This window comes from Gracilinanus agilis, chromosome 3 (assembly GCF_016433145.1).
Source record: "Gracilinanus agilis isolate LMUSP501 chromosome 3, AgileGrace, whole genome shotgun sequence".
Lineage (NCBI taxonomy): Eukaryota > Metazoa > Chordata > Mammalia > Didelphimorphia > Didelphidae > Gracilinanus > Gracilinanus agilis.
The window spans coordinates 242,036,348-242,062,695 of record NC_058132.1 but is presented as its reverse complement, the minus strand read 5'-3'; the positions used below and the strand labels follow the sequence as shown (position 1 = coordinate 242,062,695).

Genomic DNA, 26,348 nt, shown 5'->3' with positions numbered 1-26,348 from the left:
TAGTACCAGTACCTTGAATATCAGTGGCAGGTATCTCTCCAGTTGTCCCACTGGGTTCAGATTCCCCTGCATCATTTACAGCTTTCACCCGGAATCTATATTTTCTGAGTTCTTTCAAATTGGGTACAACACATTCACAGGTAGTGATAAGTTTGTCTGGTTCATTTACTTTTTTCCAGTCAGTAGTGCCTTCCTCTTGCATTTCCACAATATATCCTTTGACTGGACTACCACCATCTTTGGCTGGAGGTTTCCATCCTAGGGTTATGCTTGACTTGGTTCTGTCTTTGACTTCTGGGCATGAAGGCGGACTAGGTGGAACTAAAAACAATGACAAAAAAAACAAAACCAATAGTGAGTATGGACTAGTTGTATACATAAGATGAGATCTTTCCTATAAATGCTCATACATCATTTTTATATTCTGAAGAAAGGAAAGAATAATAAAAAAAGAAGAAATTACCTTTTAGAGAAAACATAAAAGCAATAACCTATTTTCCACAACAGTTTAAAAACAAAAGAAAATATTCGAAATGCCTTGATATATTTTAACTCTTTGATTCTAGATAGTATAATATTCAAAGAACCAGTACAGTATATTGGAAAGAGTGTTAGATATAGTCAGGTGATACCAAGGTTTGAATCTGCTTTTGATACTTCATAGCCATGTGATCATGGGTTAGTCACTTATCACTTTAAAGCCTTAGTTTCTTTCCCTAAAAATTGGCTTAACAATCTCTATCTCATATGGATTTAGTGAAAGTCAAATGGAATGATGAATGTATGGCATTTTGTAAAGCCTTAAAATGCTTTTTTTTAGAAATTTAAAAATGCGTTTTTTATTTAATGTTATTCAATTGAAAAATCTCCTTTTCTTTTTCTAGAACAAAAAATGGACTAGGTTCTCTCATACTGATTTATCATATGACAAAAGGATGTATTTAACCTTTATATTCTTTGATTACTTCATATTTGTAATAATTTAGATCTAACTTGGTTACCTATTTTGCTTTTACTTCTTTATCTTTTTTGTTTGTTTATTTGAAACTCTTACCTTCAATCTTAGAATTGTTCTAAGGCATAAGAAAAGTAAGGGCTAGGCAAGTGGGGTTAAGTGACTTGCCCAGGATCACACAGCTAGGTAGTGTCTGAGACTAGATTTGAACCTCTCATCTCCAGGCCTGGCTTTCTATTCATTGAGCCATGTAGCTGCCCTTTTCTCATATTTTTAAAAGTTCTAAATCTGTTCGTGTTTTGTTTTTTTTGCTATGTATGTAAATGAAAATATTGTTTAGTTATTTCTTTTAAGTATGAATTATTGTACCTTCGTAAATACTTCAGAAAAATAATACCATGATTACTCACTAAGTAATTATGTTCTTTATAGACATATCCTGGCATACTTACATATAGGATCTCCTGCCAGGGCAGGGTCTGATGGTTCACTGGGAGGGCCAACTCCAGCTGCATTTATTGCCAGTGCTCTGAATTGATATTTAACTCCTTCAATCAAACGTGGAACATTAAATTCCAGGCCTTTCAATCCTGTTTTTGTTATTGGTGCTCTGCTAACACGTGACCAATAGGAACCTCCCTCTTCTCTCTTCTCCAGCCAATAGCCAGTGATTGGAGACCCACCATTGTCCAAAGGAGGTGTCCAGCTCACTAGCATTGATCCTTTGGTACGCTCTAAAACTTTTGGTTTTCCTGGAGGTCCAGGAGTGCGGAAGGGATCCTGAATGACCACTTTATCAGATTTACATTCATCGCTAGTTCCATATTTATTCACTGCTCTTACTCTGAACTCATATTGACCATTTGGAATAAGCTTCCAGACCTAGAAGACAGAAAAATAAACATTTAAGCATTGTGTTGAATTTGCTCACTTTTATATTTTATTTTTATGACTTAGCAGTGAAATGACAGATGATTATACAATGATCCCTCACCTATCCTGGGAGTTATGTTCCAGAGACCCCTGTGATAATTGAAAACCCGAGAAGTAGTGGCATTATATTTATTTTATTATTTATGCATATTTTAAGGCTTTATAAACTCTTCCCACTCTCCTATAAACCTTTTCCATGTTCTTATTAACCTATAGTTAGTCACTGAGCCAATCAACACTCAGGATAGAGAACACAGCACTGTGGTTGGCTGCCTTTCATTCCATCAGCCAATAGTGTGCCATGTGCAATCTCAAGTTGGCAAACTTGTGCAAGCAGTAGTGGGTAGTGGTGTACTGCTTTCTTTGTGTACAGTATGGTATTCATCTTCAAAAACTCACCATCTAGTGAAAATACCTGATACAAAATTAGATATATATATATATATATTTTTTTTTTAAAAACCTGCGATACAATGGAGCTGTGATAAGTGAACGCGTGATATAGCAAGGGATGACTGTTTGTGTGGGGGTCAACATACCAGCCCCATTAGACTGCTTTTCTAAGTCTAGGAGTTAGGAAAAGTTTTTACATTTTTAAATACATTAACATTTTGTTTTAAAATGTTAAATCATTTTTAGCTCCAAGGCCAGTACATGACCTAATCTGGCCCTAGGGCAAAGATTTGCTGATCTCTGGCCTTTAGGAATGAAAAGGTGAACCCAGAAGGGATCATCACTCTGTAACCAATGTCAGGTGTTAAGTGCAGACAGCTTTGGTATCTTGGGTGAGAAGTTTGACAATCTTCAGATAGGCCGCAAACTATTCACCACAAAAATAATTATAGGTAGCAAAAGGAGAAAAGAGAAAACCATACTTTAATAAGAAATATTTATATTTTCTATGCTTTCTGGTTCATCTAATAAAAGGAGTGATTTCAGAGCTCTTGCATCAATTCGTTCATCAAAGATGAAATACAAAATTTAAATGACCATATATATGGTATCATGTACCTCAATGACAAAATTAATTCTTTTTTAATTTTAGAGAATTAGTCATTACATTCTGAAGGACATCAGAATGCCACTTGCTTAGTCACTTGTCATTTAAATGTATATAAAATGGTGGCTAGGAAATGTTACCCCATATCTTCTTTCCACAGCAGTATTGGTGACCTCCTCCCATTCAGTTTTCTTCCTACTTGCATCACGCTTGTCAATGACATAATGGGTGATTTCACTGCCACCATTATCTAGAGGGGCATCCCATGTCAAGTGGCAAGATTCAGCTTTAATATCAACCACCTGAAGGTTTCTTGGTGGAGATGGACGATCTGAAAGAAACACATTTCAAATCAGTTATTAAATACTTGTTATATGCAAGGTGCAGTGCTAGGTACTGGTGATAAAATGAAACCTGAACTTGTGATAAAATGAACTCTGGGAACTCGTATTCTAATGAAGGGCTTTAACATATACATGCAAAAGATTGCCCTGATAATTCTTCCTCCTTCAGAGAGGGTTCCTTTGGGGAAAAATTCCACTTTTATTTGTGGTAACCAGGGAATTATGCTTCCCTGATTCCTGCTAGAGTTTATACAGATGAGTGGCTGAGGACAAAGGTATGGAGGCATTCTTTATGGTGAGACATTATCATTCCTGGCATTTCCATAGGCATTGAGCTATTCAAGCCTTAGATTCCACTGCAAGGTGTGTAATGCTTTCATTATAGCTGAAAGGGTTTTCCACTGACACTTTAATGTTTATGTTTTTGCCCATTTTGTACCTTCAATATGGCTGACATCTAAAGGGGCACACAATTATTTTAATTCCAAGCTCTGGTGGGGGATGGAGAAGGGAAATAGGAAAGAGCTCTTGTAAGAGATGGTGACTGAATTGTTCTTGGAAGGAAACTAAGACTTCCCCAAGGTAAAAGTGAGAGGGAGTACTATGTAGACACTGGGGCTTCTTTGTGCAAAGGCACAGATATGGGAGATAGCAGGTTAAATGAGACAGAATACAGCACATAAATGGTCATCAAATTACCCCCTGATACCACATAGATTAAGCACTTACCGTATACTTCAACGTGAACATTGCGGAACACTGTGCCAAGACGATTAGAGGCAGTAACAGTGTAAGTGCCTTTGTCTTCCCGGACAGCCTTGGGAATAATGAGCTCTGTCTTAGCCTCACTTCTAGATACTTCTTCCTTGGTAATCTGAAGTGCATCTGTTGGCTTTTCAATGACTTTCTCATTCTTGGACCATTCAATCTTGGGCATTGGAAGGCCTGTTACATCAGCAGGAATATTAACAGGCTCTCCTGCTTTCACTTTGATAGTATCTCCTCTAACCTTGAGACGCAATTTAATAGTTGGAGGAACTGAGAAAGCAAACACAAACAGCAATGTAGTAAGGAATTTTGCTTACCTTGGAGAATAACCATATAAGAGCAGGCCCATTAACCAAATTATTATGTTACTATATTAAGCAACCATACCTTCATCATCTTGTATGACTACATTTAGGGGCAGAGATGGTTCACTTTCACCAACACCATTGACTGCTTTGACACGGAATTCATACATTTGGTGTTCATCCAGATCTTCAACCAGGAATGATGTAGTTGGGCAAAGTCGTTTGTTAACTCTTTCAAAATCAGGTTTATCATGCCGTCTCTTTTCAATAATGTATCCTTGAATAGGACTGCCATTATCAGTTCGAGGAGGCTTCCAGTCAAGGGTGATAGTAGACTTAGTCCTTTCTGTGTATGTAAGTCTCTCAGGTGCTGTTGGAGGACCTAGAACCACAAATAGGTTAAAATGACAAGCACAAGATATTTACCCACATATATATATATATATATATACACACATCAAATAACATTTTACTTCACTTTCATTTGGTATATTAAAATATGTGATTTCTTCAGTATCACACTTATTCCTGAATTTTTCCAAAATTAATAGACTAGATTCATGATACAATGACCAAAAGTAGCTGGCATTATTATTGGCATTTTATGTTGTTTGATAATCTGGATTTTAACTTTTCCTGGAAAGCTTTCGATCTTCATAAAATTCAGGGTAACACATCTATACAGCTTTGAATAGCTAGTATCCCTTTTGAATAATTCAATAAACATATTTTGAATTCCTACTATGTTTTTTATGTCTCTTTGTATTTCCTGTGCTTAGTACAAGTGCCTGACACATAGTAAATATTCAATAAATACTTATGTCCCTGACCTGAAGGAGATTACACTTTACTGGAGAAAGACAAGTATCTATGCAAATAGCTACTCTACTTCCCATGGTTTTGAAGTAGACTCAGAAAGTGCGTAACATCATCTGTAGTTTTAGTATTGTAAAGATATAAATTTGGTGCTAGACAGGATCTTAGAGGCCATTGAATACAATTTCCTAATTTTACAGGGGTGTTGGAAACTAAGATAAAGTAACTTGTCCAGGGTCACACAGATAGAAAGTATCTATGGCAGTATTTGAACCCAGGACTTTCTGATTCTCAGACCCAGACCCTGATAGAGAAGAAGAAAGGGTATGTATGGTTAAGTTGTGTCTAACTAAAGCTAGCTGACTGTCTATTCTCTCGTGCATCTAGTAGATAGTGGAGAATCTGGGATGGGGTGCAACAAAGATATAAGTGGATGAATCTGTGTTCTCTTTGGTGTAGGGACTCCCTTCACTGGTACAAATTGCAAGGCTACTACTTCTTCAGATAAAGTGTTTGATCATATCTTTATTTAAGCTCTGTGAAGTTCTTTCTTCACAGTAATCCAATCTCAAATTTAGTTTTTTTTTCCTTTTTATCTTCTAAGAGGAGCTCTTGCTGTTCCTTTGGGGAAGGGATTTTCTTCAGGGTCTTTGGCTTAGAACATGACCTTAGCATTAATGACCATCGCATGTCAGGAACACATTCATTTCTGAATTTCATATTGTTAACGAACAGCCCTCATAAAGTTTTGCTTCACACTTAATTTCTATTCTTGGGTTCTTTTCTCTACTTTTGTCATCCATCTCCCCAAATATCTGAGGCAAAGCCCATTCTTACAGTGAGAAGTTTAGTGGATGGAAAATGGGACTGAAAAAAATTCATAATGCCAAAAAACTGAACCTGAGAAAGAATATCACTGTTACATGATAAGATCCTAATTTCCCATGAATACACTGATTATTTTTGAAAATTATGTTAACCCTTTTAGGTTACTAGAAAAAACATGGTTAATTGCCTCTCTAGTGTATCCTAATGGCTCAGAGAGTTAATACAGTTTCCAAAAGTACTCGACTTACTTCCAGGGAACTGGTAGGCACTGGAAGAATACATTTTGCTATATTACAAGACTGTGCATGTTGTTTACTTTAAGACAAAGTTAAAGTAATTATGGCAAACATAAGTTAACAACTATTTGGAAACCTTTTTCAGCATTCTGCACCTATAGAAATTTTAACTGATACAAGTTTAGAAAGTATAAAGCTCACTAGTATGCATTGAAGCTTGATTTCTATTAATAAAGAAAAGATTCATTTACCTAATGGATCAACTGCAAGGATTGGTCCTATCTCAACAGGTGGGCCACAACCAAACTTGTTTTTAGCTATAACACGGAACTTATATTCTTGCCCTTCAATTAGACCTGTAATGTCACATTTAGATCTATCAGTCTCTATTGGTTGTCTCCAAGTGTGCATTTTGGCTTCTTTTCTTTCTATAATGAAGCCTGTGATTTCACTTCCTCCATCATCTTCTGGATCAGACCAGTTGAGTAGACACATCTTTCTGTTTGTTACAACAGGTTTAAGGTCAAGAACTGGACCAGGAACATCTGAAAAAGGAAATATGTTACATAAGACAAAAATTAGGGAAGATTTATCATGTAAGAAAACTACCTGGAACAATCCATGAAATATTTCTTACCAAAAACTTCAACCCTAGCAGCTGCAAATTTGGAACCACAGCTGTTGGTAGCAGTGATCACATATCTGCCATGATCTTTTCTCAATGCATTCTTAATAATTAGATCAGATTTGGTTCCCACATTATCTATGACAACACGATCTTTATCTAGTTCTCCTTCTTCTTTGGTCCATACTTTGGTAGGAACAGGGCGACCAGTAACAATTGCTGGGATTTTCAGAGTTTGCCCAGCCATTATCTGGATTCCAGCCTTGACAGAAAGATCCAGTTCCACTGTTGGAGGTTCTGTTGGAAAACATAGCACATAAAGCTAAGTGAAAAGGCAGAAATTTTACTCCCTCTTAGGGAAAAAAGTTCTCAAGAAGCATTATTACCTTGAGGTTCAGCTACTGTGACAGGTTCGGTTTCCCCAGGTGGTCCTTCACCAGCAATATTGACCGCACTAACACGAAGTTTATAGTCAGCACCTTCTCGGATTTCTTTAACTGTATACTGGCGGACTTTGATCATTTTCTCTGTACAACGTGACCATTCATTTGTGCCAACCAACTGTTTATCAACGAAATAGCCAATGATTTCCCCACCACCATTGTAAGCTGGCGGTTCCCATTCTAATTCAATAGTGGTGGTACTTGTGTCAGTTACTCTTGGCACAGGTGGTCCAGGTGGTGCTAGAAAAAACATAGATATCAAAACTCACTAAATGTTCTAAAGTTTTTATTAATATCTATATCTCTACAAACACACACAAAGCTTTTATATATGTATATATCCACACATCATAATACTACATAGTACATTGTGTATGTGAGTGTGCACTGTATATATATATTTCCCTCTCCTCTGTCCTTACTCTAAGCCCTTGCCTTCTTCCCCAGCCATATAAGAAGTCACTCACAGATTGGATCCCGTGCTGTTTGGGGATCAGAGGGTGGACTAAACTTTCCAGGACCAGCTGCATTTTCAGCACACACTCTGAAGACATAGGTTAGTCCTTCCAAAAGGCCATCCACTTTTGTTTTCAAAGAACTTAGAAGGTTTCTATTGACACGAGACCAGTGAGTACTATTGACTTCACGTTTTTCAAGCCAGTAGCCCAAAATGGGGCTTCCATTATCTTTAGGTTCGTTCCATTTTACTAGCATGCTATTGCTGGTAACATCTTCAACAAGGGGTTTATCAGGTGCATCAGGTGGTTCTGAATAACCAAACAAAACAAAAACTACTTGTAATATCACTGATAGGTCACAAAGAGTCAATTTATCACCTGAATCAATTAATGTTAATACCAAACACAAGGAAAGAACACTAGAAAAATATCAATAAAATATTACCAAATGGATCTTTAGCTAAAAGTGGTTTTGAAACACATGGTGGTCCAGGTCCAAATCTATTTTCAGCTCTCACACGGAAGACATATTCCTTTCCTTCAATCAGTTTTGGTACAGTATATTTGCAGTGCCTGAGTGTTGAAGTAACTACAATCCAGTCTGCATCAGATTTTGTTTTTTCTTTCTTTTCCAAAGTGTAGTTTATGATTTCACTGCCACCATCATCAAGTGGAGGTTCCCATTTGCAGATGACTGAATTCTTTCTAACATCTTCAAATACAAAGTTGATTGGAGGTCCAGGTGTGTCTAATAGTCAAGATGAAAACAATGATTTCAGATACTTTGTATAAATAACTGTCATTGCAATGATAATTGTTAGACTGCCCTTTGGGGAATAGATCCTCTATTCCCAATGTCTTTTTTTCAGAGAATAATGAAGAAATGGTAGAGAAGGCTTGAGAAGAGTGAATTTTGATTTCTGCAATTATTTTAGTAGAGAAATGAGACTGTGAAAATGTCTCCAATTATTTATTTTTCCTTTCTTATAACCACATTTTAATTATCTACTTCATGATCCTGAGATTATTTCTCTCTCAGTTGTCTTAGTTCTCAGTACATTTTTAGTAGAGATATCTAGTTAGAATGATTGTACCTTGAAATGCTTACCTAGCACACTGACAACACAGGGAGCTTTGGCGGTGCCATGGTCATTTTCCACTTTGATCATATACATGCCATGATCAGGTCGAAGAGAATCTCGGACACGTAGCTGAGATTCTCCTTGTTTGCTATTGTCAATGCTCAGCCTTTCTGTCAGAGGCAGGACAAATGGTTCTTCTTCTTGAACTTCACCTTTCTTCCTCCTAACCACTGTTGTGGGGCGCTTTTTAATTTCCTCTGGCCTGATAACCTCTTCATCCTTTAACCATGTAATAGTTGGATAAGGTGACCCAGAAACAGTTGCATCAAGTGAGATTTCTTCACCTCGTTTGACTTCCAGGGTTGTCCTCAGGATGACTTTTGGAGCATCTATAATATTTTTTTAAAAAATTATTTTTACCTTTAGTTTTAACAATGTGATTATAAAAATATTATTTCTACTTAGATAAACCCAACAAATAAAATTTACCTATGGGATCCACAGCTTTGACTGGAGGAGTGGCTCGAGAAGGCTCACTGATGCCAGCAGCATTTTCTGCCCGTACGCGGAATTGATATTCCTTTCCTTCCTCAAGTCCTTTCACTGTATATGTTAAAACAGGAACCAAAAAGTCATTGCATCTCTTCCATTTGTCTTCACCCTTAGCTATTTTCTCTATAATATAACCCATTATCTTGCTTCCTCCATCATACAAAGGTGGTTTCCATGTAAGAGTCATTGACTTTGCCGAGGGGTTATGAACCTCAACATCAATAGGTGGATCTGGGGGCTCTGTAGAACAAGAAGATTATGTAAGTATAAGGAAAATATACAACTTTGTTAAAAAAAAGTAAACAAACCTATATTTAAGCCTTTTTGGCATCTGTCCCTGACAAAACTTACGCTTTGGATCTTGAGCAATGACTGGATTTTTCAGTTCAATATATTCGCCTCCACCAATTTTGTTCACAGCCTTCACTCGGAAGAAGTATTCACCATTTGGTATAAGATCCTTTACAGTCCAAGAAAGTTTGTTTTCACCAGACATCACAGGTATATATGTTCTTCTACCAGCTTCTCTACGTTCCAAGACATAGTGAAGAATTGGACTGCCGCCATCATATTCTGGAGGCTCCCATGTTAACTTGCATGAACTTTTGGTTATATCACTTGCTTTGATATCTTTGCATGGTCCAGGAAGGCCTATTTTAAAATAATATTAATAATTATTATTGTAATCAATACATTAAAGATTAGAATTATTTTCTACATGAATAAATGTGAATTATTATAATCTAGAAAAATACCATATCATTATATTGAATTTTATTATAGTAATTATCAATCATTGATTAATTAAATTATGTTTCTCCAAGATGGTTTAATTGTTACATTCCCTTGTTAGAGTCCGAGAACCTTTTTTGGGGGAAACAGCCTGCAGAGTAACTTGGTTATTATATAGAAAGGACAAGAAGGGCCTGATCAGTATCAGAAAGGGAGGTCATTCACAGATATACTTCACACTTGCTTTTGTATGTCTACATAGATATTTAGAATATATGAAGTTATTTCAATGAATGATTATTACCTATGACTTTGACATTGATAGAGCCAGTTGTTGAGCCCAGTTTATTTTCTAGTGTAATGGTGTAAACACCAGCATCCGCATGGACACTTTTGGGCACCTCTATGTGTGCTGAGATGTGATCACTCTTCATTGTTAGTCTGTCATTTGCTTTGAGTTCTTTGCCATCTTTATGCCATGTAATAGTTGGGGTTGGCACAGCTCTGAAGGGAACAGGAATATTTAGCTTTTCACCTTCAATTACAACAATGTCATGAGTCTCTAGATCAATGGTTGGCTTGCCTGTAAAATATAAGGAAAATGAAGGAGAGAGGATGTTAAAAGGTTCCAAAATTGTCTATAATAAAAATGTCAATGATTAAAAAAACATCATAATTACAATCTGGGTCTTTGGCAACAACATTCTCAGAGATTTCAGATGGCTCACTGACTCCAACAGCATTGACAGCTCTCACTCGCAGAACATACTCCTTGTCAGGAACAACACCTTCTTCTACTTTGAACTTCAGATCTTTCACTGGACGAGAATTGACTCTCATCCATTTTTCAGTGCCTACTGGGCACATTTCAATATGGTATCCTATAATAGGACTTCCTCCATTTTTCTCTGGTGGTTTCCAAGCAATGGCAATGTGCTTTCTGCCAGCATCAGTTACATGCAAGTCAAGGGGAGGTGAAGGAGGACCTAAGAGAAAGAAAAGTAAACATTGACATTTACTTTCTACAATATCATTTTAAAAACTCTAAGCTATGCAAATAATCATGAATGATTACTCACTTCTTGGATCTTCAATAGCAATAATTTCAGTGGGTTCACTTGGATGACCAACTCCAGCTTCATTTTCTGCACGAACTTGGAATTGAACTTCTGTTCCTTCTATAACATCGGTTACTCTGAAATTACAGTCAGGTCCTGATGTCTTTCCAGCTTTGACCCAACGAGTACCTAATTTTTCTTTCTTCTCAATAATATATCTGTTTGATTAATGAAACATTAATTAATCAAAGGGAAACTGATTATGTTTAACTTTTAAAATTCATTAGAAATTTGACTTCAAACATTGGTCTAATTCTTGCCTCTGAATTGGTCTTCCACCATCATTTTTCGGTGGCTCCCACTTAAGGTCGACATGTCTTTTGGTCACATCGACCACTGCCAGGGCATAGGGTGGTCCAGGAGTGGCTAAGGAGAGAAAAGGACAAATGATAAGAAAAACAATCATTGAAAAGGCAATAATGTACCTCAAGTTTTTCTTAATAATATTAATCAATTTATATAATACTATTAATAATTACTTTATCATAACATTAATTTAGAAAACTTACTAAAGGTGTCTTTGGCTAGGACAGAGTCTTCAATTTCACAATAATCACTCTGCCCTATGGCATTTTCTGCAGCAACTCGAAACACATATAAAGAGCCCTCTGTCAGTGGTGTGACTGTACATTTAGTATCCTTTACTGTTGTATCCACTGTTTGCCAGCCTTTGCGCCTCACATCTCTCTTTTCCACAATGTAGTTGGTGATAGGGGAGCCTCCATCTTTCTCAGGAACTGTCCATTTTAGGTCTGCTGTATTTTTAGTGATGTTAATAACTTCAAGCCAACGAGGTGGTGATGGGGGATCTATAGGAAGAAAAATACAGAAACTCAGATTTAACTTCACTTGCTTGTCAGATAATCAGATTCTGCCAAAGAACTAGGAAGTTATAAAATAATTTATAGTTTAGAATTCAGAATTTAGAGTTTTAGTCTCTTTGCAGCTTTCAGATACACATTAATGAATGATATGTTTAAGAAAGATGAGCTGAAATTACATTGAAGAACTACTTACATAGTTTTTCCCTGCAAAGCACAGGATCACTTGGTTCACTTGGTTCACTTTCTCCTGCCTTGTTCACTGCTCTAACTCGGAATGAATATTCTTGTCCTTCCATGAGTCCTCGAAGGAAGTGTTCAGTGGTAGGAACACCTTCAGCTACTCTGACCCACTCATCTGTTCCAGTTTTTAGCATTTCAATTACATAAGACTCAATCTTTGCCCCTCCATCATGTTCTGGTTTTGTCCAATTCAACAAGAGTGATGTTTTGCCTATATCTTTTACAGTTGGCTTGCCTGGGGGCCATGGAGGATCTGTACAAACAAGAAGTAATTATTTAGCTTTAAAGGCACAAGAATGAATATCAAATACTAAATTAGGTACTAGTAACTTTATGCATAATACCGATGGGATCCTTCACTAAGATAGGTTCAGTTGATCGGCTTGGCTTGCCAGGTCCAGCAAGATTTTCAGCTAACACACGGAATCTGTATTTTTTCTTATTGGTGAGACCTTTCACTCTTTAAATTAAGAACAAAATATATATTAAGAAATTATTTTTAATAACAGATTATATACTAAATAAATATTATGTATTAACCTGTATCATCTTAAACCAGAGATATGCTTATTTTTATATGTGGAGTTAATTCATTCAGTTTTCTAGATTTACAAACCAAACCTGTTATAATGTAATAATAATATACCATAGTATATTAATGTTTTATGTTCCACTTTGTTAAAAAGTGGAAATTGTCTGAGACTGAGTGATAAAAATATTTATTGCTACACATATGCTCTCTGTAATTTGCCAAAATATGCTATAATCTAATGATGGTAACAATGGCAAATTCTAAACACTTTAAAATCACAAGAAAGTTCATGCTCACTATTTAGTTAATAAACTTGTCCTTCAATGGAATAGGATTTAAATAACTGAATCAATTTACTAAAAGAAAGATAAATAAGAAATTATTTTAATATTAAGGCAAAACATTATAGCAAAATCAGGCAAAGGAGAAATGATACTGACTAAAAATAATTAGAGGAATAACTGCTATTTTAACTTATATATATATATGTATATATGTATGTGTGTGTATTTATTTTATACCTGTATGTTGTATCCTTTATTGGCATCTTATTGCACTTAACCCACTTATCAGTATCAGGATCTAGTCTTTCAACCCAATATCCAGTGATTGGGCTTCCACCATCATCATCTGGCTCACACCATGTTAGGGTTACAGCATCTTTGGTTATATCAGATGGTTCAAGGCGTGTTGGAGGTCCAGGTGGATCTATTTTTTAAAAGCACAATAATATGTAACATTTCACCTATACTTAGACTTGACCTAATAATTCAGGTCAATTATAAATGACTAAAAGACACGTCAAGGAAATTAACTCACCAAATGGATATTTGGCTATTATTGGACTAGCCTGGACTGGCTCACCAACGCCATACATATTTTCTGCTGCAACTCGGAAGAGGTATTCTTTATTAGGTATTAATTTAGTTGCCTGGAACTTTGTATCTTTTATTGTTGATGAGAGCTTATGCCACACTTCACTATCTGTTGCTCTTCTTTCTACTACATAGTTTGTGATCTTAGAACCACCATCATCCCTTGGAGGATTCCATGTTAGAAGACATGATTCACTGGTGACTTCTGAGATGTCAAATGCAGCTGGAGGTCCAGGTTTATCTGTAGATGACATAGAACATACAGTAAATCTTACCCTGTTTGATTTCATAGATGGACCTCTTTGTGAATCTAAGATAGATAAGGTTATTACCTAAAACATTGACTTCTACCACAGCAGTAGCACGTCCACAGACATTGACAGCTTCAATAATGTAGGTGCCAGTGTCACTTCTCTTGCTGTCCACAATAGTCACTGTTGATTTTTTGGGAACATTTTCAATAGTAATTCTTTTGTCTTGTTTCAAAATGACATCAGCCTTTGTCCAAGTAATCTTTGGTTCAGGTTTGCCAGTCACTGTAGCAGGTAGTTCTATCTTTGTGCCAGCTTTCACTGTGAGGCCAGCAAGCAACTTCACATCTAGGAAGATTTCTGGGGCTTCTGAATAATTGAAGAGAAAATTAAAATGTCAATAATTTCAAAGAAAAATTAAAATAAAAGACATAATATTAAAAAATTAAATGAAGTCATACCCTGTGAATCCACAGCCTGAATGTCATCTGTTGGCTTGCATGGTTTGCTAGCTCCTTGCCTGTTCAGAGCCTTTACACGGTAGGCATACCACTGGCCTTCCTCAAGACCTGTCACTTCCATTCTGCAAAGTAGATATAATTTTGAGTACTATATTTTTGCATCTATAGTAATCCGAGTATTCCTTCCTCCAAATAGCTTCCAAAAACTAGTATGTAATTCAAGATATACAATATTCATTCTTTAAAATCAAGATTGAATTATTGTATCTTTAATTGAAAAACATAAACAAAAATAAAGCTCTAAATAATGAAGTACAGCTGATACTTGTTTAAGTCATTCAGAGTAAGAAAAAATTCTTAATGAAAAAATAACATTATAGCATTTAAATATTTCCCATTGAAAGGCATTTTAGTGAGCATTAGTTGGTATTTTTGTGTTCTATAATTAAAGAACGTACTTGGTTTCAGCAACTGGTTCTCCACAAGCTACCCACTTATCAGAACCACGAGGACATTTTTCTACTATATATCCTTTGATGCGTGAACCGCCATCATATTTTGGTGGCTCCCATGTTAAGAAAATGCTTTTGGCTGTTCTATCCCTCCATTTTAAGTTTTCTGGTGGGTCAGGCACAGCTATAAAAGTCAAAAGAGAATGCCCATCAATATGATACACCTACATTGTTAAAAATCAATATTCTGAAGAAAAAAAGCAGTATTATAACAGGCAGACTATAAGACATCACAGAGCGACTCACTTGCAGGGGCCGACATATTTACGGGTTCATCAACATATGCAGGTTCTCCAGGACCACATTTGTTGCGTGCACAAACTTTAAATAGGTATTCTTTTCCTTGGACAAGATCAGGAACTGTGAATTCTAGGTCAGTTACAAAGTCCATAACCTGGTGGGGAAGGTGAGGTGGGGAGAGTCACAGTAAATTAGTCCTACAAAGCCTCAATTTATAAAAATTGCTTCAAGCAGGAAGTATTGTCATTTGTTTTGTTTAGGGGAAAAGTCACAGAACAGAAAATGTAATAATAAATAATAATATAATCTAGTATTTATATAGTGCTTTTAAAGATGTGCAGAATGCTTTATGAATATTATCTCTTTTGATTCTTATAATAACCCTGGGGGACAGGTATTATTATTATCTTCATTTTATAGTTGAGCAAACTGAGACAAAAAAGAGGTTAAGTCACTTGCTGAGGTCACATAGATAATAAGCACTTGTGGGTAGATTTAAACTCTGGTCTTCCTGACTCTAGGTTCAGTGCTTTATCCGCCCTGTCACCTACCTGCTTCTTTGGTAAAGGTAAGTAACCCTTAATAATAACAGCAGTCATATTTATATAGCAGCTTAAGGTCTGCAAAGCATATACATGTATTATTGTCTCCTTTGCCCTTATAAGAACCCTGTTATGAGTTAGGTATTATTTTCCTCATTTAATAGGTGAGAAAACCATGGCTCAGAGTAAATATCAGAGGCTGGATTTGAACCCAGGTCTTCCAGACTTTAAGCCTACCTCTCTATTTATGCCATACTGTTTCTCTAAATATGCTGCTCAGAGCTAACTGTAGTTATTGGTATCCTCCTGCAAGCTGGTGAGCTTAGAGTCTTATCAAGACAATCTGAATATGAAGGAAAGGGCACTGTTGATTCTTGGAGATGCTAAGGGGGAGGTCATGGCCAGTCCTAAGTGCCAAATTGAGCCTAGCAGAGGAGGAATACTACTACTACTGCTGCAGCTGCTGCTACTGCTACTACTACTGCTACTGCTGCTATTGCAGCTATTTCTGGTGCTGCTGCACACTAGGTGGCACAGTAGATAGGATGCTAGCCCTGGAATCAGGAAGATTCATCTTCCTGAGTTCAAATCTGTCCTTAGACACTTACTAGCTGTATTACCTTGGGGAAATCATTTAACTCTGTTTATCTCAGTTCCTCATCCATAAAGTAAGCTGGAGAAGGGAATGTGCAACCACTCGAGTATCTTGTCTAAGAAGAGTTGGACTAGACTGAACAACTACTCTTGCTGCTGCTGCTATCACTACCAATGACCATGAGAAGAATAACTTATTTTTACATAGAGCTTTTAAGGTTTATGAATGAACACTTATTCCTGTCAGGAAAGGAAGTACTTGTTTTCTTAAAAAGCCCCACAGTGCAGAGAATATTGCGTGCTTTCAAGGTATCAAACCAGCTGTGCCAATATTTCTGAAAATTAGATCCATGTGACCCAGGGCTACTCTTTCACTACCTTAGAAAATGCTGGATATCTACAGAAGAACCTGGTTAAAAATAATATTTTCCAAAGAAAACTTTGCCTAGTTGGATTTGTGGGACTTATTGAGCCTGCTTTGTGGAAACCATCTAATTCTGCCAAGCATTCACTTTAATGCAACCAGGTGGCCCAGAGATTAGACTGCCAGCCTTGGTGTCAGGAAGACATCCAGCTTTAGACCCTTACTCTCTGTGTGACCCTGGGCAAGTCACTTAACCCTGTTTGCATCAGTTTCTTCATTTGTAAAATGAGTTAGAGAAGGAAATAGCAAACCACTTCAGTATTTTTTGGCAAGAAAACACCAAATGGGGTCATGAAGAGTTGGACCTGATTAATCAATTAAATAATACTCACTTTGGTCCATGTTTTACGGCTGACTTCTCGTTTTTCAATAAGGTATCCAGTTAGTGGGCTTCCACCATCATCATCTGGAGGTTCCCATGTCAAATGTACTGAGTCCTTGGTGATGTCTCCATATTTCAGTTCTTTGGGTGCACTCGGGCGAGCTGAGGAATGCAGTCGTAATTTGAGATAATTAACATTTCAAATTAACATTTGGTAATATTATAAAACTTTAGATATTAATAACAGCTCACACTTAGATAGTACTTTAAGATTTATAAAATGCTATCTGTATATGTTCACTAAAAGTTTGGTTTCTTACCAATCACATTGACATCAATTTCTCCAGAAATTGCTGCCACAGGATTTTCCAGTTTTAAGGTATAAATGCCTTTATCTGGACGTTCACTTGGAGAAATGACAAGCTCTGCGTAAGCAGATAGGGTCTTCATCTTCACACGGTCACTTGCTTCTAAAACCTGATCTCCAAAGGACCAGGTTGCTGTTGGCCTTGGGTAGCCGGTACTTGGCACAAGGATCTTGATTGGGTTTGGGACTATAACCTCCAGGCCATCTTTGAATTGACTTAAATCCATTGTTGGTTCAACTGCCAAAGGGTAAATTAATATGTTTTAAAAAGCACTCTTTTGCTTTTTAAAAGACAAATATTTATTTTCTTTTACCACCCCAAAACACATGTTACATAAAATTACATAGTCCCTAATTAAGCAAATCCTTTCACTTACCGAATGCATCATCTGCAGTCAGTGGGCCAAGAATATCACTTGGATCTGAAATTCCAGCCTCATTTTCTGCAGAGACTCTATATAAATATTTATTTCCTTGTTTTAATCCAGTGACCTAAAAATAAGAATCCATATTTGTGAAAACTAATCAGCTTTAAAACCATGAAAATATATATTTCTTTTTAGCTGCAAATTCTCTACCTTATAAGTTAGCTCAGGGACAAGTTTCATATTACAACGAATCCAATTGTCTTTTCCTTCTTCACAGCGCTCAATAATATAGCCCAGTATGGGACTTCCACCATCTTTTAGTGGAGGTTCCCATGTAAGCTGAACAGATGACTGAGTCTGGTCGGAAGAAGCAAGGTTGATGGGAGGGCTTGGCCTCTCTGAAATAGAACCAAGATAAGCTCATTGTGTAGAAATGTACCATTTAATTCTATGATATTTTATAACTGAAATGGTCATATTAACCCCTCCCCCATGTTCACTAAAATAACAGGTTTACTAAATAGAGTATTTAAAAATATGAACATTTGTGCCTGACATTTTTACATCATAATTTTTCCTGACAATGGACCCAATTCTTAAAAAAATTTCTAGGCTTCACTTAATAATTATTTCTCTGTGTGCTCACCAATAGGATCTGCAACTTTCACAAAGGGTGTGGCAGCACTTGGTTTTCCAACTCCAATACGATTCTGGGCTCTTACTCGGAAGCTGTATTCATTTCCTTCTACCACATCAGTGACAGTAGCAGAGAGATCTTCAGCTCTAACAGTCATTGCTGTATCCCATCTAATAGAAGTCTTGTCCCTTAATTCAATGACATAGTTCGTAATTTCACTACCGCCATCATATTCTGGTGGTTCCCATGTAAGTGAGACACCAAATCTGTTTACATCAGTGATGGCCACATTCAGAGGAGGACCTGGAACGTCTAGATTTCCCAAGAAAAATAAAGAGGAAATCATTAATGAACTTTTCATTATACAGGGAGAAACTGAACAAAAAATTAAAGTGATCCTCTTCCTCCAAATCAATCACCTACCATATTTACTCCTTGCTTCCACAGGGTTGTCTGTTTCAACTGGTTCACCAGTCCCAACTCTGTTTCTTGCACTTACACGGAACAAATATTCGACGCCTCCTTTTTGGAGTCCAGTCACAGTATATTCACAGCTATCTGCACGATCAGTGGCCACCACCCATGTCTTCCTCTTGATGTCTCGTCTTTCAACAACATAACCAATGATTTTGCTGCCACCATCACTTAATGGCTCTTCCCAGGCTAGGCTCACTTCACCGTCAAATGTTTCTGTCACTTCTAAGTTTCTGACTGGCCCTGGCACATCTGAGATTCATTAGGGGGAATGGAGGGAGAAACATTTTTAGTGAATGCTCACCTTTTCTTATACTCAGTCATATTCTCAATGGATCAAAAGCTTACCAATAACTTTTACATTGATGAATGCTTCTGCTTTTCCATGTTTGTTCTGTAACACAACCTTGTACCTTCCTTTGTCTGATGTCTTGGCTTCCAGGATTCTGAAGGAAGTCTGGTCAGCTGTGGTATCAACTGTTTTTGAAGGTAAAGCTTCATTTTCTTTAAACCATTCAGCTTCTGCTTTGGGGTAGGCATCATAGGGCACAACCATTGTCAAAGGCTGCCCAACATCAACCACAAGATCCTGGTCATCTGTCTTGATTTTAGGTGCAGCTAGTGTTAGAAAAAGACACGTTACCATTTTTAGCTTATTTGTTTTGGTCAGTTAGGTAGAAGGTTCTTTACAATTAGTTGATAGCACATAGTTGAATCTTTTTTTTCCCCCAAGAAGTATTTATTACATGCCTATTAAGTACCAGGTATGTCTTACGCATTTAGGATAAAAAGAAAAACAAAGTAAGACAAAACAGCCCTTGCTTTTAAAGAGTTTAGGTTTTACTATTTCTAGGACAGATGATTTTGTAGCATTTCCCTCTATTTTCCTACATCAACTCCTTTTACCCCAACTTTTTTGAAGGTGAAGATTATTTTAAAATGAAAGACACTTACCTGCCAGTTCAAGTTTAGCTCTAGCTTCTTTATCTTTGGCAATAAATCTATATTCACCCTGGTCACGAGGTTTAATATCACATATCTGTAATCTGTGGATCTTTCCTTCACTCATCATCTGGTGTTTATCACCTTGTACCACAATCATATTATTTCTTAGCCATTGAACTTCCACTTTATCTTTGTTGAGTTCCGCAAAAAAGACAACATCAGCACCTGGAGCTTCAAGGATATCTTGGGGAGGCCTGATGATCTCAACAGGGATTTCTGAAATACAAATGTGCACGATACCATTTTATTTGTATTCTAGTTGACATTTCTTCCAACCAATAATATTACTAAGATTCCTCTCAATTTTATCCTTACCTTCAACAAAAAGCCTAGCCCTGGACTTTCTGTCTTCCACCCCACAAGCATATTCACATTCATCATCCAGTCTGCAATCTTTTATAATGAGTCTGTGTATGCTTCCATCTTTTTCAAATGTATATCTTTATAAAGGAAAAAATATTGAATAATTTGTTAACTCAAAACTAATCAACTGCCAAATGGATATGCAAAACTATTGAGACTGCACAATTTATGTATGATATATGAAAGTTTACTCACTTTTTGCCTTCTTTGATTTCTCGTCCATTTCTGTACCATTTGACATTTGCTTTCTCTCTGGAAAGTTGACAAGAGAAGACTGCATCATCAAATTCAGTGACGGTCTGGTCTTCAAGGTGCTCCACAAATTCTGTAGGTGCTTCTATAATGAGTAGTTCAGCAACAGATTTATCTTGTCCAGCATAGACTGTGTATTCACCTTCATCTGGAAATCCACAGTCTTTAATAATGAGAGAGTGCTTATATTTATCCACTCGGTATAACACACGGTTATCAAAAGGAATTTCTTCTCCATTTCTGGTCCATTTCAGGGTGACATTGAGTCGATTCACCTTGCACCAGAAAGTGACAGACTTTTTCTCCATTGTTTCTATGTCTTGTAGTGGTTCAACAATCCTGAGGTCTTCCTCTGTTGTAAGGGAGAAAAAAGTCACATGGATTTTATGGTTGTTATAATGGACGTTGATAGAAACAAGTTCAAATTGTAGAATTACAGAATCTTAGCACAGGAAGAGAATGTAGACATCATGCAGTATCTGGCAGACTGTAGTTCGGTATCCTTATTGCCCCTGCACAGTATGATTTAATTCTTTTAAAGTTGATAAGATAGTCCCAGAGATGTAGGACATGAAGCAAGGCAGAGAACCTTCAACTTAACAAATGCCTAATGGAAACAGATCTGTAATTTTATAACTGACATAATAATTTTATAATCAAATGTGTCCAAGTCTAGGTAGCAACAGAAGCAAAATATCAAAAAATAAAACAACACATTGCCACTAAAAAAGAATCCTAATAATTGTGTATGTTTCACTCTTGAAAAGAATATAAAAGTAGGAAATAAAGATAGAGCAGAAAAGCTAGGCCTCTCTTTAGGGACATTGATTCATTTTCATAAGCTTCTGTACCTCATTTCCCTCCTCCTCCAAATGAATTATGGAACTTGGGTGAGGGTGGGGATGGTGCCTGAAAATGCCCTGACAGCTTTTCATAAATGTCCATCAGCCAAATGAATGACGTACCTTCTACAATTAATGCCGCTGCACTCTTGACATTTTCGCCTCTGTGGTTAGTCAGTGATACACTATAGGTGGCCTGGTCATCCAAATGGGCATCTCTAATTCTTAGAGTGTAAACTAAATCCTTCTGGAGGATAATATATTTTGAGCTATCAAAGATGGCTTCATCATTTCTGAACCATTTTGCTTTAGCTCCTTCTGTGTTGACTTCACAGTTGAAAACAACTTCTTGTTGTTCTTTAACACGTGTGTCCTTAAGTGGAACGATGATCCTGAGTTTTTCTGAAAATGACAAACGACAAATGATAAACTTCTTGTACCATGAACAGCAGAATGGGCAGTCCATCAATGCATTAATTGAATTGGCAGTAACTTACCAATGACTGTCAAATGAGCTGCAGCTCTAGCTGCACCAACCATGACTACATAGGTGCCCATATCTTGTAGGGTGGAATCCTTAACCACCAGGATTCTCTTCTTCCCATCGGCAATGACATCATATTTATCTCCAGATTCAAGTTTCTCATCATCCCTTTTCCACTCTACCTCAAAGCTCTCTTTTGATATGGAGCACACAAACTCAGCTTTTTCTCCCTCCAGGACTTCCAGATTTTGGGGCTTAGATATAAATTCAGCAGCAAGTTCTGAAATGAAAAAAGAATGACAGCTTATTAATAAAAAGTCAAACACCTGCTGTATGAACCCAGGGGTATTACTAAGTAATTCTTTATTTATATTTATGAAAATGTCTCCTGGGATTATTTTTCCTACCATGTACTCTGAGTTTGCCATTTGTGCGTGAGCTTGGGAGTCTGCAGTTGAAGTCGCCCGCATCTTCAAGGTGAACATTCTGAATGATCAGAATTCTCTTTCGTCCATCGGCAAGAATTTCATATCTTCCTGTTTCAATGATCTCCTCATCACCTTTATACCAAGTAACTTCTGCCCCAGGCTTGGAGACTTCACAAATCAATTTCACTGTATCAGTTTCAGTTGCATCAATGTTAGTAAGGTTTTTAGTAAAGACAGCTTCTTCCTCTGCAAGGAAAAAAATGAAGCATTGGATTAAAACAGGGATTTTTTTTACCTTGTTTTTGCAGGGCTTTGTTGCAACCAATTTCCTCTTTACCTAACACTGTCAGCATGCCAGATGTTCTAGCTGTCCTGACTTCACAGGAGTATTCTGCCTCATCATCCAAGAGACATTTGTTGATGACAAGAATGCGAACAGCACCTTTGGAAATGATGTCGTACTTTTTGCCCTTTTTGATTTCAGCTCCATCTCTAAACCACTGAACCTGCATTCAAGACAAATCAATACAGAATAGAGTTACTAATTATTAGTAGCCTAGAATCTTAAAGCTAGAAGAGATTCCAAGACATCTAGTCCTTTAGTATGCGATTAGGAAACTGAGGTTCAGAGATCTTATAGCTCAATATTAAACAGCTTCACAGACAAAGCTGGGACTGGAGCCCTGATCTCTATTTCTTCTCTACTATTAATTGTAAATTACATAAAGGACTATACTAAAGTCTCCTTGAGGGCAGGGAATAGGTTTTATCTGGAATTTGTCTTGCTCAGAGCCACATATACTTGCTCATTGCTTAATAAATTGTTGAATTAAATTGTCTAGCTTAAGTTGAATGAAAACAGAACAATGATGACTGACCCATCATTCATTTAAAGAAAATGATTATTAAGTAAATGTGATTTAATGGACTTCTTCCACTGCCTTTCCCCATCATTCAATGTAGATTAGCTTCCTGGAAGCAAGGTGAACATAGTGACTATTTTTTGTGCATATGTGTGTGTTTTGGGGGGGAAATAATGAATTCCACTTTGAACATGTTAAGTTTAAGACATTCAGTTGTAAAGATATCCAAGAGTCATTCAAGGATATAGGAAAGAGTTTATAGTGTGAATGGGGAGATGAGACTTTTGACCTATACCTTCCCAAATGAATTCTTCTTCCCTAGCTTGAGAGACCTTGAGAGATACTACGGTCTCCTTGTTCTCTTCTCCCTTCTTAGAGTAAATACCTCTCTTCACCCTCCTTCACTGGTTCTCATCCTTTTCCCATCCCCTTAATATATACATCTTAAATCATAGTGACTATTTAAAAAAATTATCAACATACTATGTATGAAATTACAGACCTTGGCATTTTCCCGAGAAATTTCACATTCAAACCGAGCCATTTCTTTTTCTTTAACTTGTTGATCAGTGAGAGGTCTTAAGAATTCAACATGAGGAGCTGTAAGAAAGGATAAATCTCTTTATTAGAAACTGGCCACATCCATATCATGGAGCTTTTTGAAAGAAAGTGGGTCTATTGAAAAGAGATCTCCAATTTAATAAGAGTCCAGGTATCCTTGAAACTCTCACTCGGGAAAATCCATGTTGAATGTACTAGGACCCTGTAAGATATGGAGCAACTTATGTAATACCTCAAAGAGTTAGAATAGTTCTGCCAAATACAAATGTTAGTTTGAAGAAAAATCTACACTGTGGCTACCATGCTAAGGGTTGGCACTGCCAGAGGAAAAACATGTAGACAAAGAAATAGAAAATGCAATTTTAAAAGCCAAAAAATCCCATAAAAATAGCAGAATTTAATGCCAATGAGCTCAAGACCAAACTAAAAGAAACTGCTTCAGTGAACCTCAGCAATGAAATGGGTCTATTTTCTACATCATATTCTCATCTTCTTGACCAGTTTCAGAAATGTGACACAGGAATCATAATTAAAACTATAAAGGATGACAAAGTTGCCAATGAGCTTCAGTTGTCAGCATCATTTGGCTCCTAAAGTTGCATGTTTAGACAAAGAGAGTGACTGAACTTGAATGAGATTCTGAAAGAAAGTCTCACTACTAGGACTGAAGGTATATTTCTTGCAACCTAGCTTTGTTGAGATGATGAATGAGAGTAGGATCTCTGAGCAGCTGCTCAATAAAATGACCAAAAGTACTATGGGAAGAAGAAATGATACAGGACACACAAATACAGAATATTAAGCTAACATCCTTTAGCTAGTGATGTCTAAGAAGCAGCTGTACTTGACAAACTAACATAGCATATAGCAATCAGAGATAGTGCCCCTCATATCCATCAAAGATGTTATATATGTGACCAGGAAGAAGCAAAGCCACAGAGGGTGATGGTTTTTACAAATGGTAGTCACAATCTGCCAAACACAGACAACACAAAGATAGCATATATAATCTTTAGGTACAATTAAGTCTACAGAATATATTAGGTTAATGTAGGACATGAGATACATCTATTCAAATGGAAATCTCATTTCAGATCTTTCCTAACAGTTTTTCAAATTTTGGCTTTGTTCATTCCTTTACTTGCCATTCCACTTTCCATCCCTGGGAATCTCTCATTTTCTTTTCTATTAAAGTTTCCTGTCCCTTGTCTTTTGTTATTCTTTTTGTCTTCATCTTGTCAAGGACATTTCTACAGCTTTCCTTCATAATAAGCAATGAATACTCATGATTGGTTATTTTCAGTGTTCAGTGAAAAGAAAAGGGCTAAGTGAAGTTGGAAGGCAGGGACATGCCACTTATTAGATCAAGATAGAAAGAACTCTCCCATAGAAGATCAATATCACAGTGGCCCAGAATAAGCTGATAAATCCAGTTAGGTAACAAGAAGGGCATGCAAGAAGTGCTTTTCTTATCAAAGAGTTGAAAATGCGAAAATGTCATTTAAGACAAGAATACTTACGCACTACATTCAGGTTACAGGAAGTCTTGAAATCCTTAGCATCGCAAGTGTATGTTTTAATATCTTCTGGAGTACAGTTATGTATGATAAGTTTTCTAACTCTGCCATCAGCAACAATTTCATACTTCTTGCTTTTAAGGATTTCAGTTCCATTTTTGAACCATTTCACCTTAGCATTTTCTCTGGATACCTCACACTCCAATACTGCAGTGGCTTCTTCTTCGACCGTCTGGTCCTCAAGAGGTTTAGTGAACTCAACTGGGGGTTCTGAAAGAATCATACTAATTAGTGATGGATATTCTCTTTGCCTCTCTGTACATTCATCCCTTCAACAAATTCTTCAAGCCTTTGTCAGCTTAAATCATTCTTTACTCGTTTTGAGCTCATTTTGGATATACTTGTTCAAACTTTTTATTCACCAAAGATGCTAACATCTTTTCAAACACCTCCTATCACTAGGAAAATACATCATGAATAAGAACATTAAGAAAAACAGCAAAACTATGTTCATTAGAGTCAATTAATCATTTTTATGCATCTTCTTGGGGCTCCTTATGTCTTTCAACTGGAAAAGGTAGTAGCAGGTATAAGGAGAGAGAGGATGGGGAACAAATTAGTCGATTTTATAACTAGCAGTTGTTTGGTGGAATAGTGATGACTAAAATCAAATCTTCGTTACCACCATAACCTTTGATATAACAATGATAAGTGATAGAGTTGGCTGTACTGCATGTATGGGAAACAGGTATCCATTATTAGTCAGCTTACCTTTTACAAAGAGATTGGCTTGTGTTTTGAAATCTTTTGCAGTTAGCTGGACTTCCCCAGCATCTGTTAACTTCACATCCCTCAAGGTAAGTGTGTGAACTCTTCCTTCTGAGCGTGTGACAACCTAATAAATTACATTTAAGAAAGTATAGTTAAAGAATAGATAGAGTAGTGATGCTAATTTTGGAATCTATGTGTGCTCAATTAGCTTATAACTTTTAAAATAATACCTTCAGGTTACATATGAGATCCATATAGCAGATTATCTCATTTCAATGAAACTCATGTAAGACTTTTAAGACTTTCATTCATGTTGAATAGTCACAAGTTTTAGATAAGTAAATGTTTTTATGCTGAGTTATCTATACACTTTCAGTTCTATGCATTTAAGATGTGGTGTGAAG

General features: G+C 36.7%; 1 protein-coding gene across 1 annotated transcript in view; it reads right to left on the bottom strand.

Moving 5' to 3' along the window:
* Nucleotides 1–26,348, bottom strand: part of TTN (titin) — a 328,387-nt gene that overhangs the window by 78,402 nt on the left and 223,637 nt on the right. The window contains exons 192-234 of the mRNA XM_044669742.1: nucleotides 25,945–26,068; nucleotides 25,177–25,443; nucleotides 23,598–23,695; nucleotides 22,570–22,738; nucleotides 22,212–22,478; nucleotides 21,818–22,084; nucleotides 21,444–21,722; nucleotides 20,422–20,830; nucleotides 20,179–20,303; nucleotides 19,813–20,079; nucleotides 19,207–19,476; nucleotides 18,808–19,110; nucleotides 18,394–18,696; nucleotides 17,958–18,145; nucleotides 17,757–17,871; nucleotides 17,333–17,617; nucleotides 17,023–17,174; nucleotides 15,137–15,284; nucleotides 14,837–15,014; nucleotides 14,379–14,500; nucleotides 13,999–14,286; nucleotides 13,611–13,907; nucleotides 13,313–13,499; nucleotides 12,604–12,719; nucleotides 12,213–12,512; nucleotides 11,705–12,004; nucleotides 11,456–11,561; nucleotides 11,157–11,353; nucleotides 10,758–11,063; nucleotides 10,382–10,660; nucleotides 9,697–9,996; nucleotides 9,283–9,585; nucleotides 8,820–9,182; nucleotides 8,157–8,459; nucleotides 7,721–8,020; nucleotides 7,197–7,493; nucleotides 6,823–7,107; nucleotides 6,437–6,730; nucleotides 4,388–4,687; nucleotides 3,962–4,270; nucleotides 3,029–3,219; nucleotides 1,408–1,837; nucleotides 13–321 (exon numbers count right to left, since the gene is read on the bottom strand). Of these exons, the coding sequence (XP_044525677.1) occupies nucleotides 13–321; nucleotides 1,408–1,837; nucleotides 3,029–3,219; nucleotides 3,962–4,270; nucleotides 4,388–4,687; nucleotides 6,437–6,730; nucleotides 6,823–7,107; nucleotides 7,197–7,493; nucleotides 7,721–8,020; nucleotides 8,157–8,459; nucleotides 8,820–9,182; nucleotides 9,283–9,585; nucleotides 9,697–9,996; nucleotides 10,382–10,660; nucleotides 10,758–11,063; nucleotides 11,157–11,353; nucleotides 11,456–11,561; nucleotides 11,705–12,004; nucleotides 12,213–12,512; nucleotides 12,604–12,719; nucleotides 13,313–13,499; nucleotides 13,611–13,907; nucleotides 13,999–14,286; nucleotides 14,379–14,500; nucleotides 14,837–15,014; nucleotides 15,137–15,284; nucleotides 17,023–17,174; nucleotides 17,333–17,617; nucleotides 17,757–17,871; nucleotides 17,958–18,145; nucleotides 18,394–18,696; nucleotides 18,808–19,110; nucleotides 19,207–19,476; nucleotides 19,813–20,079; nucleotides 20,179–20,303; nucleotides 20,422–20,830; nucleotides 21,444–21,722; nucleotides 21,818–22,084; nucleotides 22,212–22,478; nucleotides 22,570–22,738; nucleotides 23,598–23,695; nucleotides 25,177–25,443; nucleotides 25,945–26,068 (10,696 nt within the window). The remainder of the gene's footprint in view (nucleotides 1–12; nucleotides 322–1,407; nucleotides 1,838–3,028; nucleotides 3,220–3,961; nucleotides 4,271–4,387; nucleotides 4,688–6,436; nucleotides 6,731–6,822; nucleotides 7,108–7,196; nucleotides 7,494–7,720; nucleotides 8,021–8,156; nucleotides 8,460–8,819; nucleotides 9,183–9,282; nucleotides 9,586–9,696; nucleotides 9,997–10,381; nucleotides 10,661–10,757; nucleotides 11,064–11,156; nucleotides 11,354–11,455; nucleotides 11,562–11,704; nucleotides 12,005–12,212; nucleotides 12,513–12,603; nucleotides 12,720–13,312; nucleotides 13,500–13,610; nucleotides 13,908–13,998; nucleotides 14,287–14,378; nucleotides 14,501–14,836; nucleotides 15,015–15,136; nucleotides 15,285–17,022; nucleotides 17,175–17,332; nucleotides 17,618–17,756; nucleotides 17,872–17,957; nucleotides 18,146–18,393; nucleotides 18,697–18,807; nucleotides 19,111–19,206; nucleotides 19,477–19,812; nucleotides 20,080–20,178; nucleotides 20,304–20,421; nucleotides 20,831–21,443; nucleotides 21,723–21,817; nucleotides 22,085–22,211; nucleotides 22,479–22,569; nucleotides 22,739–23,597; nucleotides 23,696–25,176; nucleotides 25,444–25,944; nucleotides 26,069–26,348) is intronic.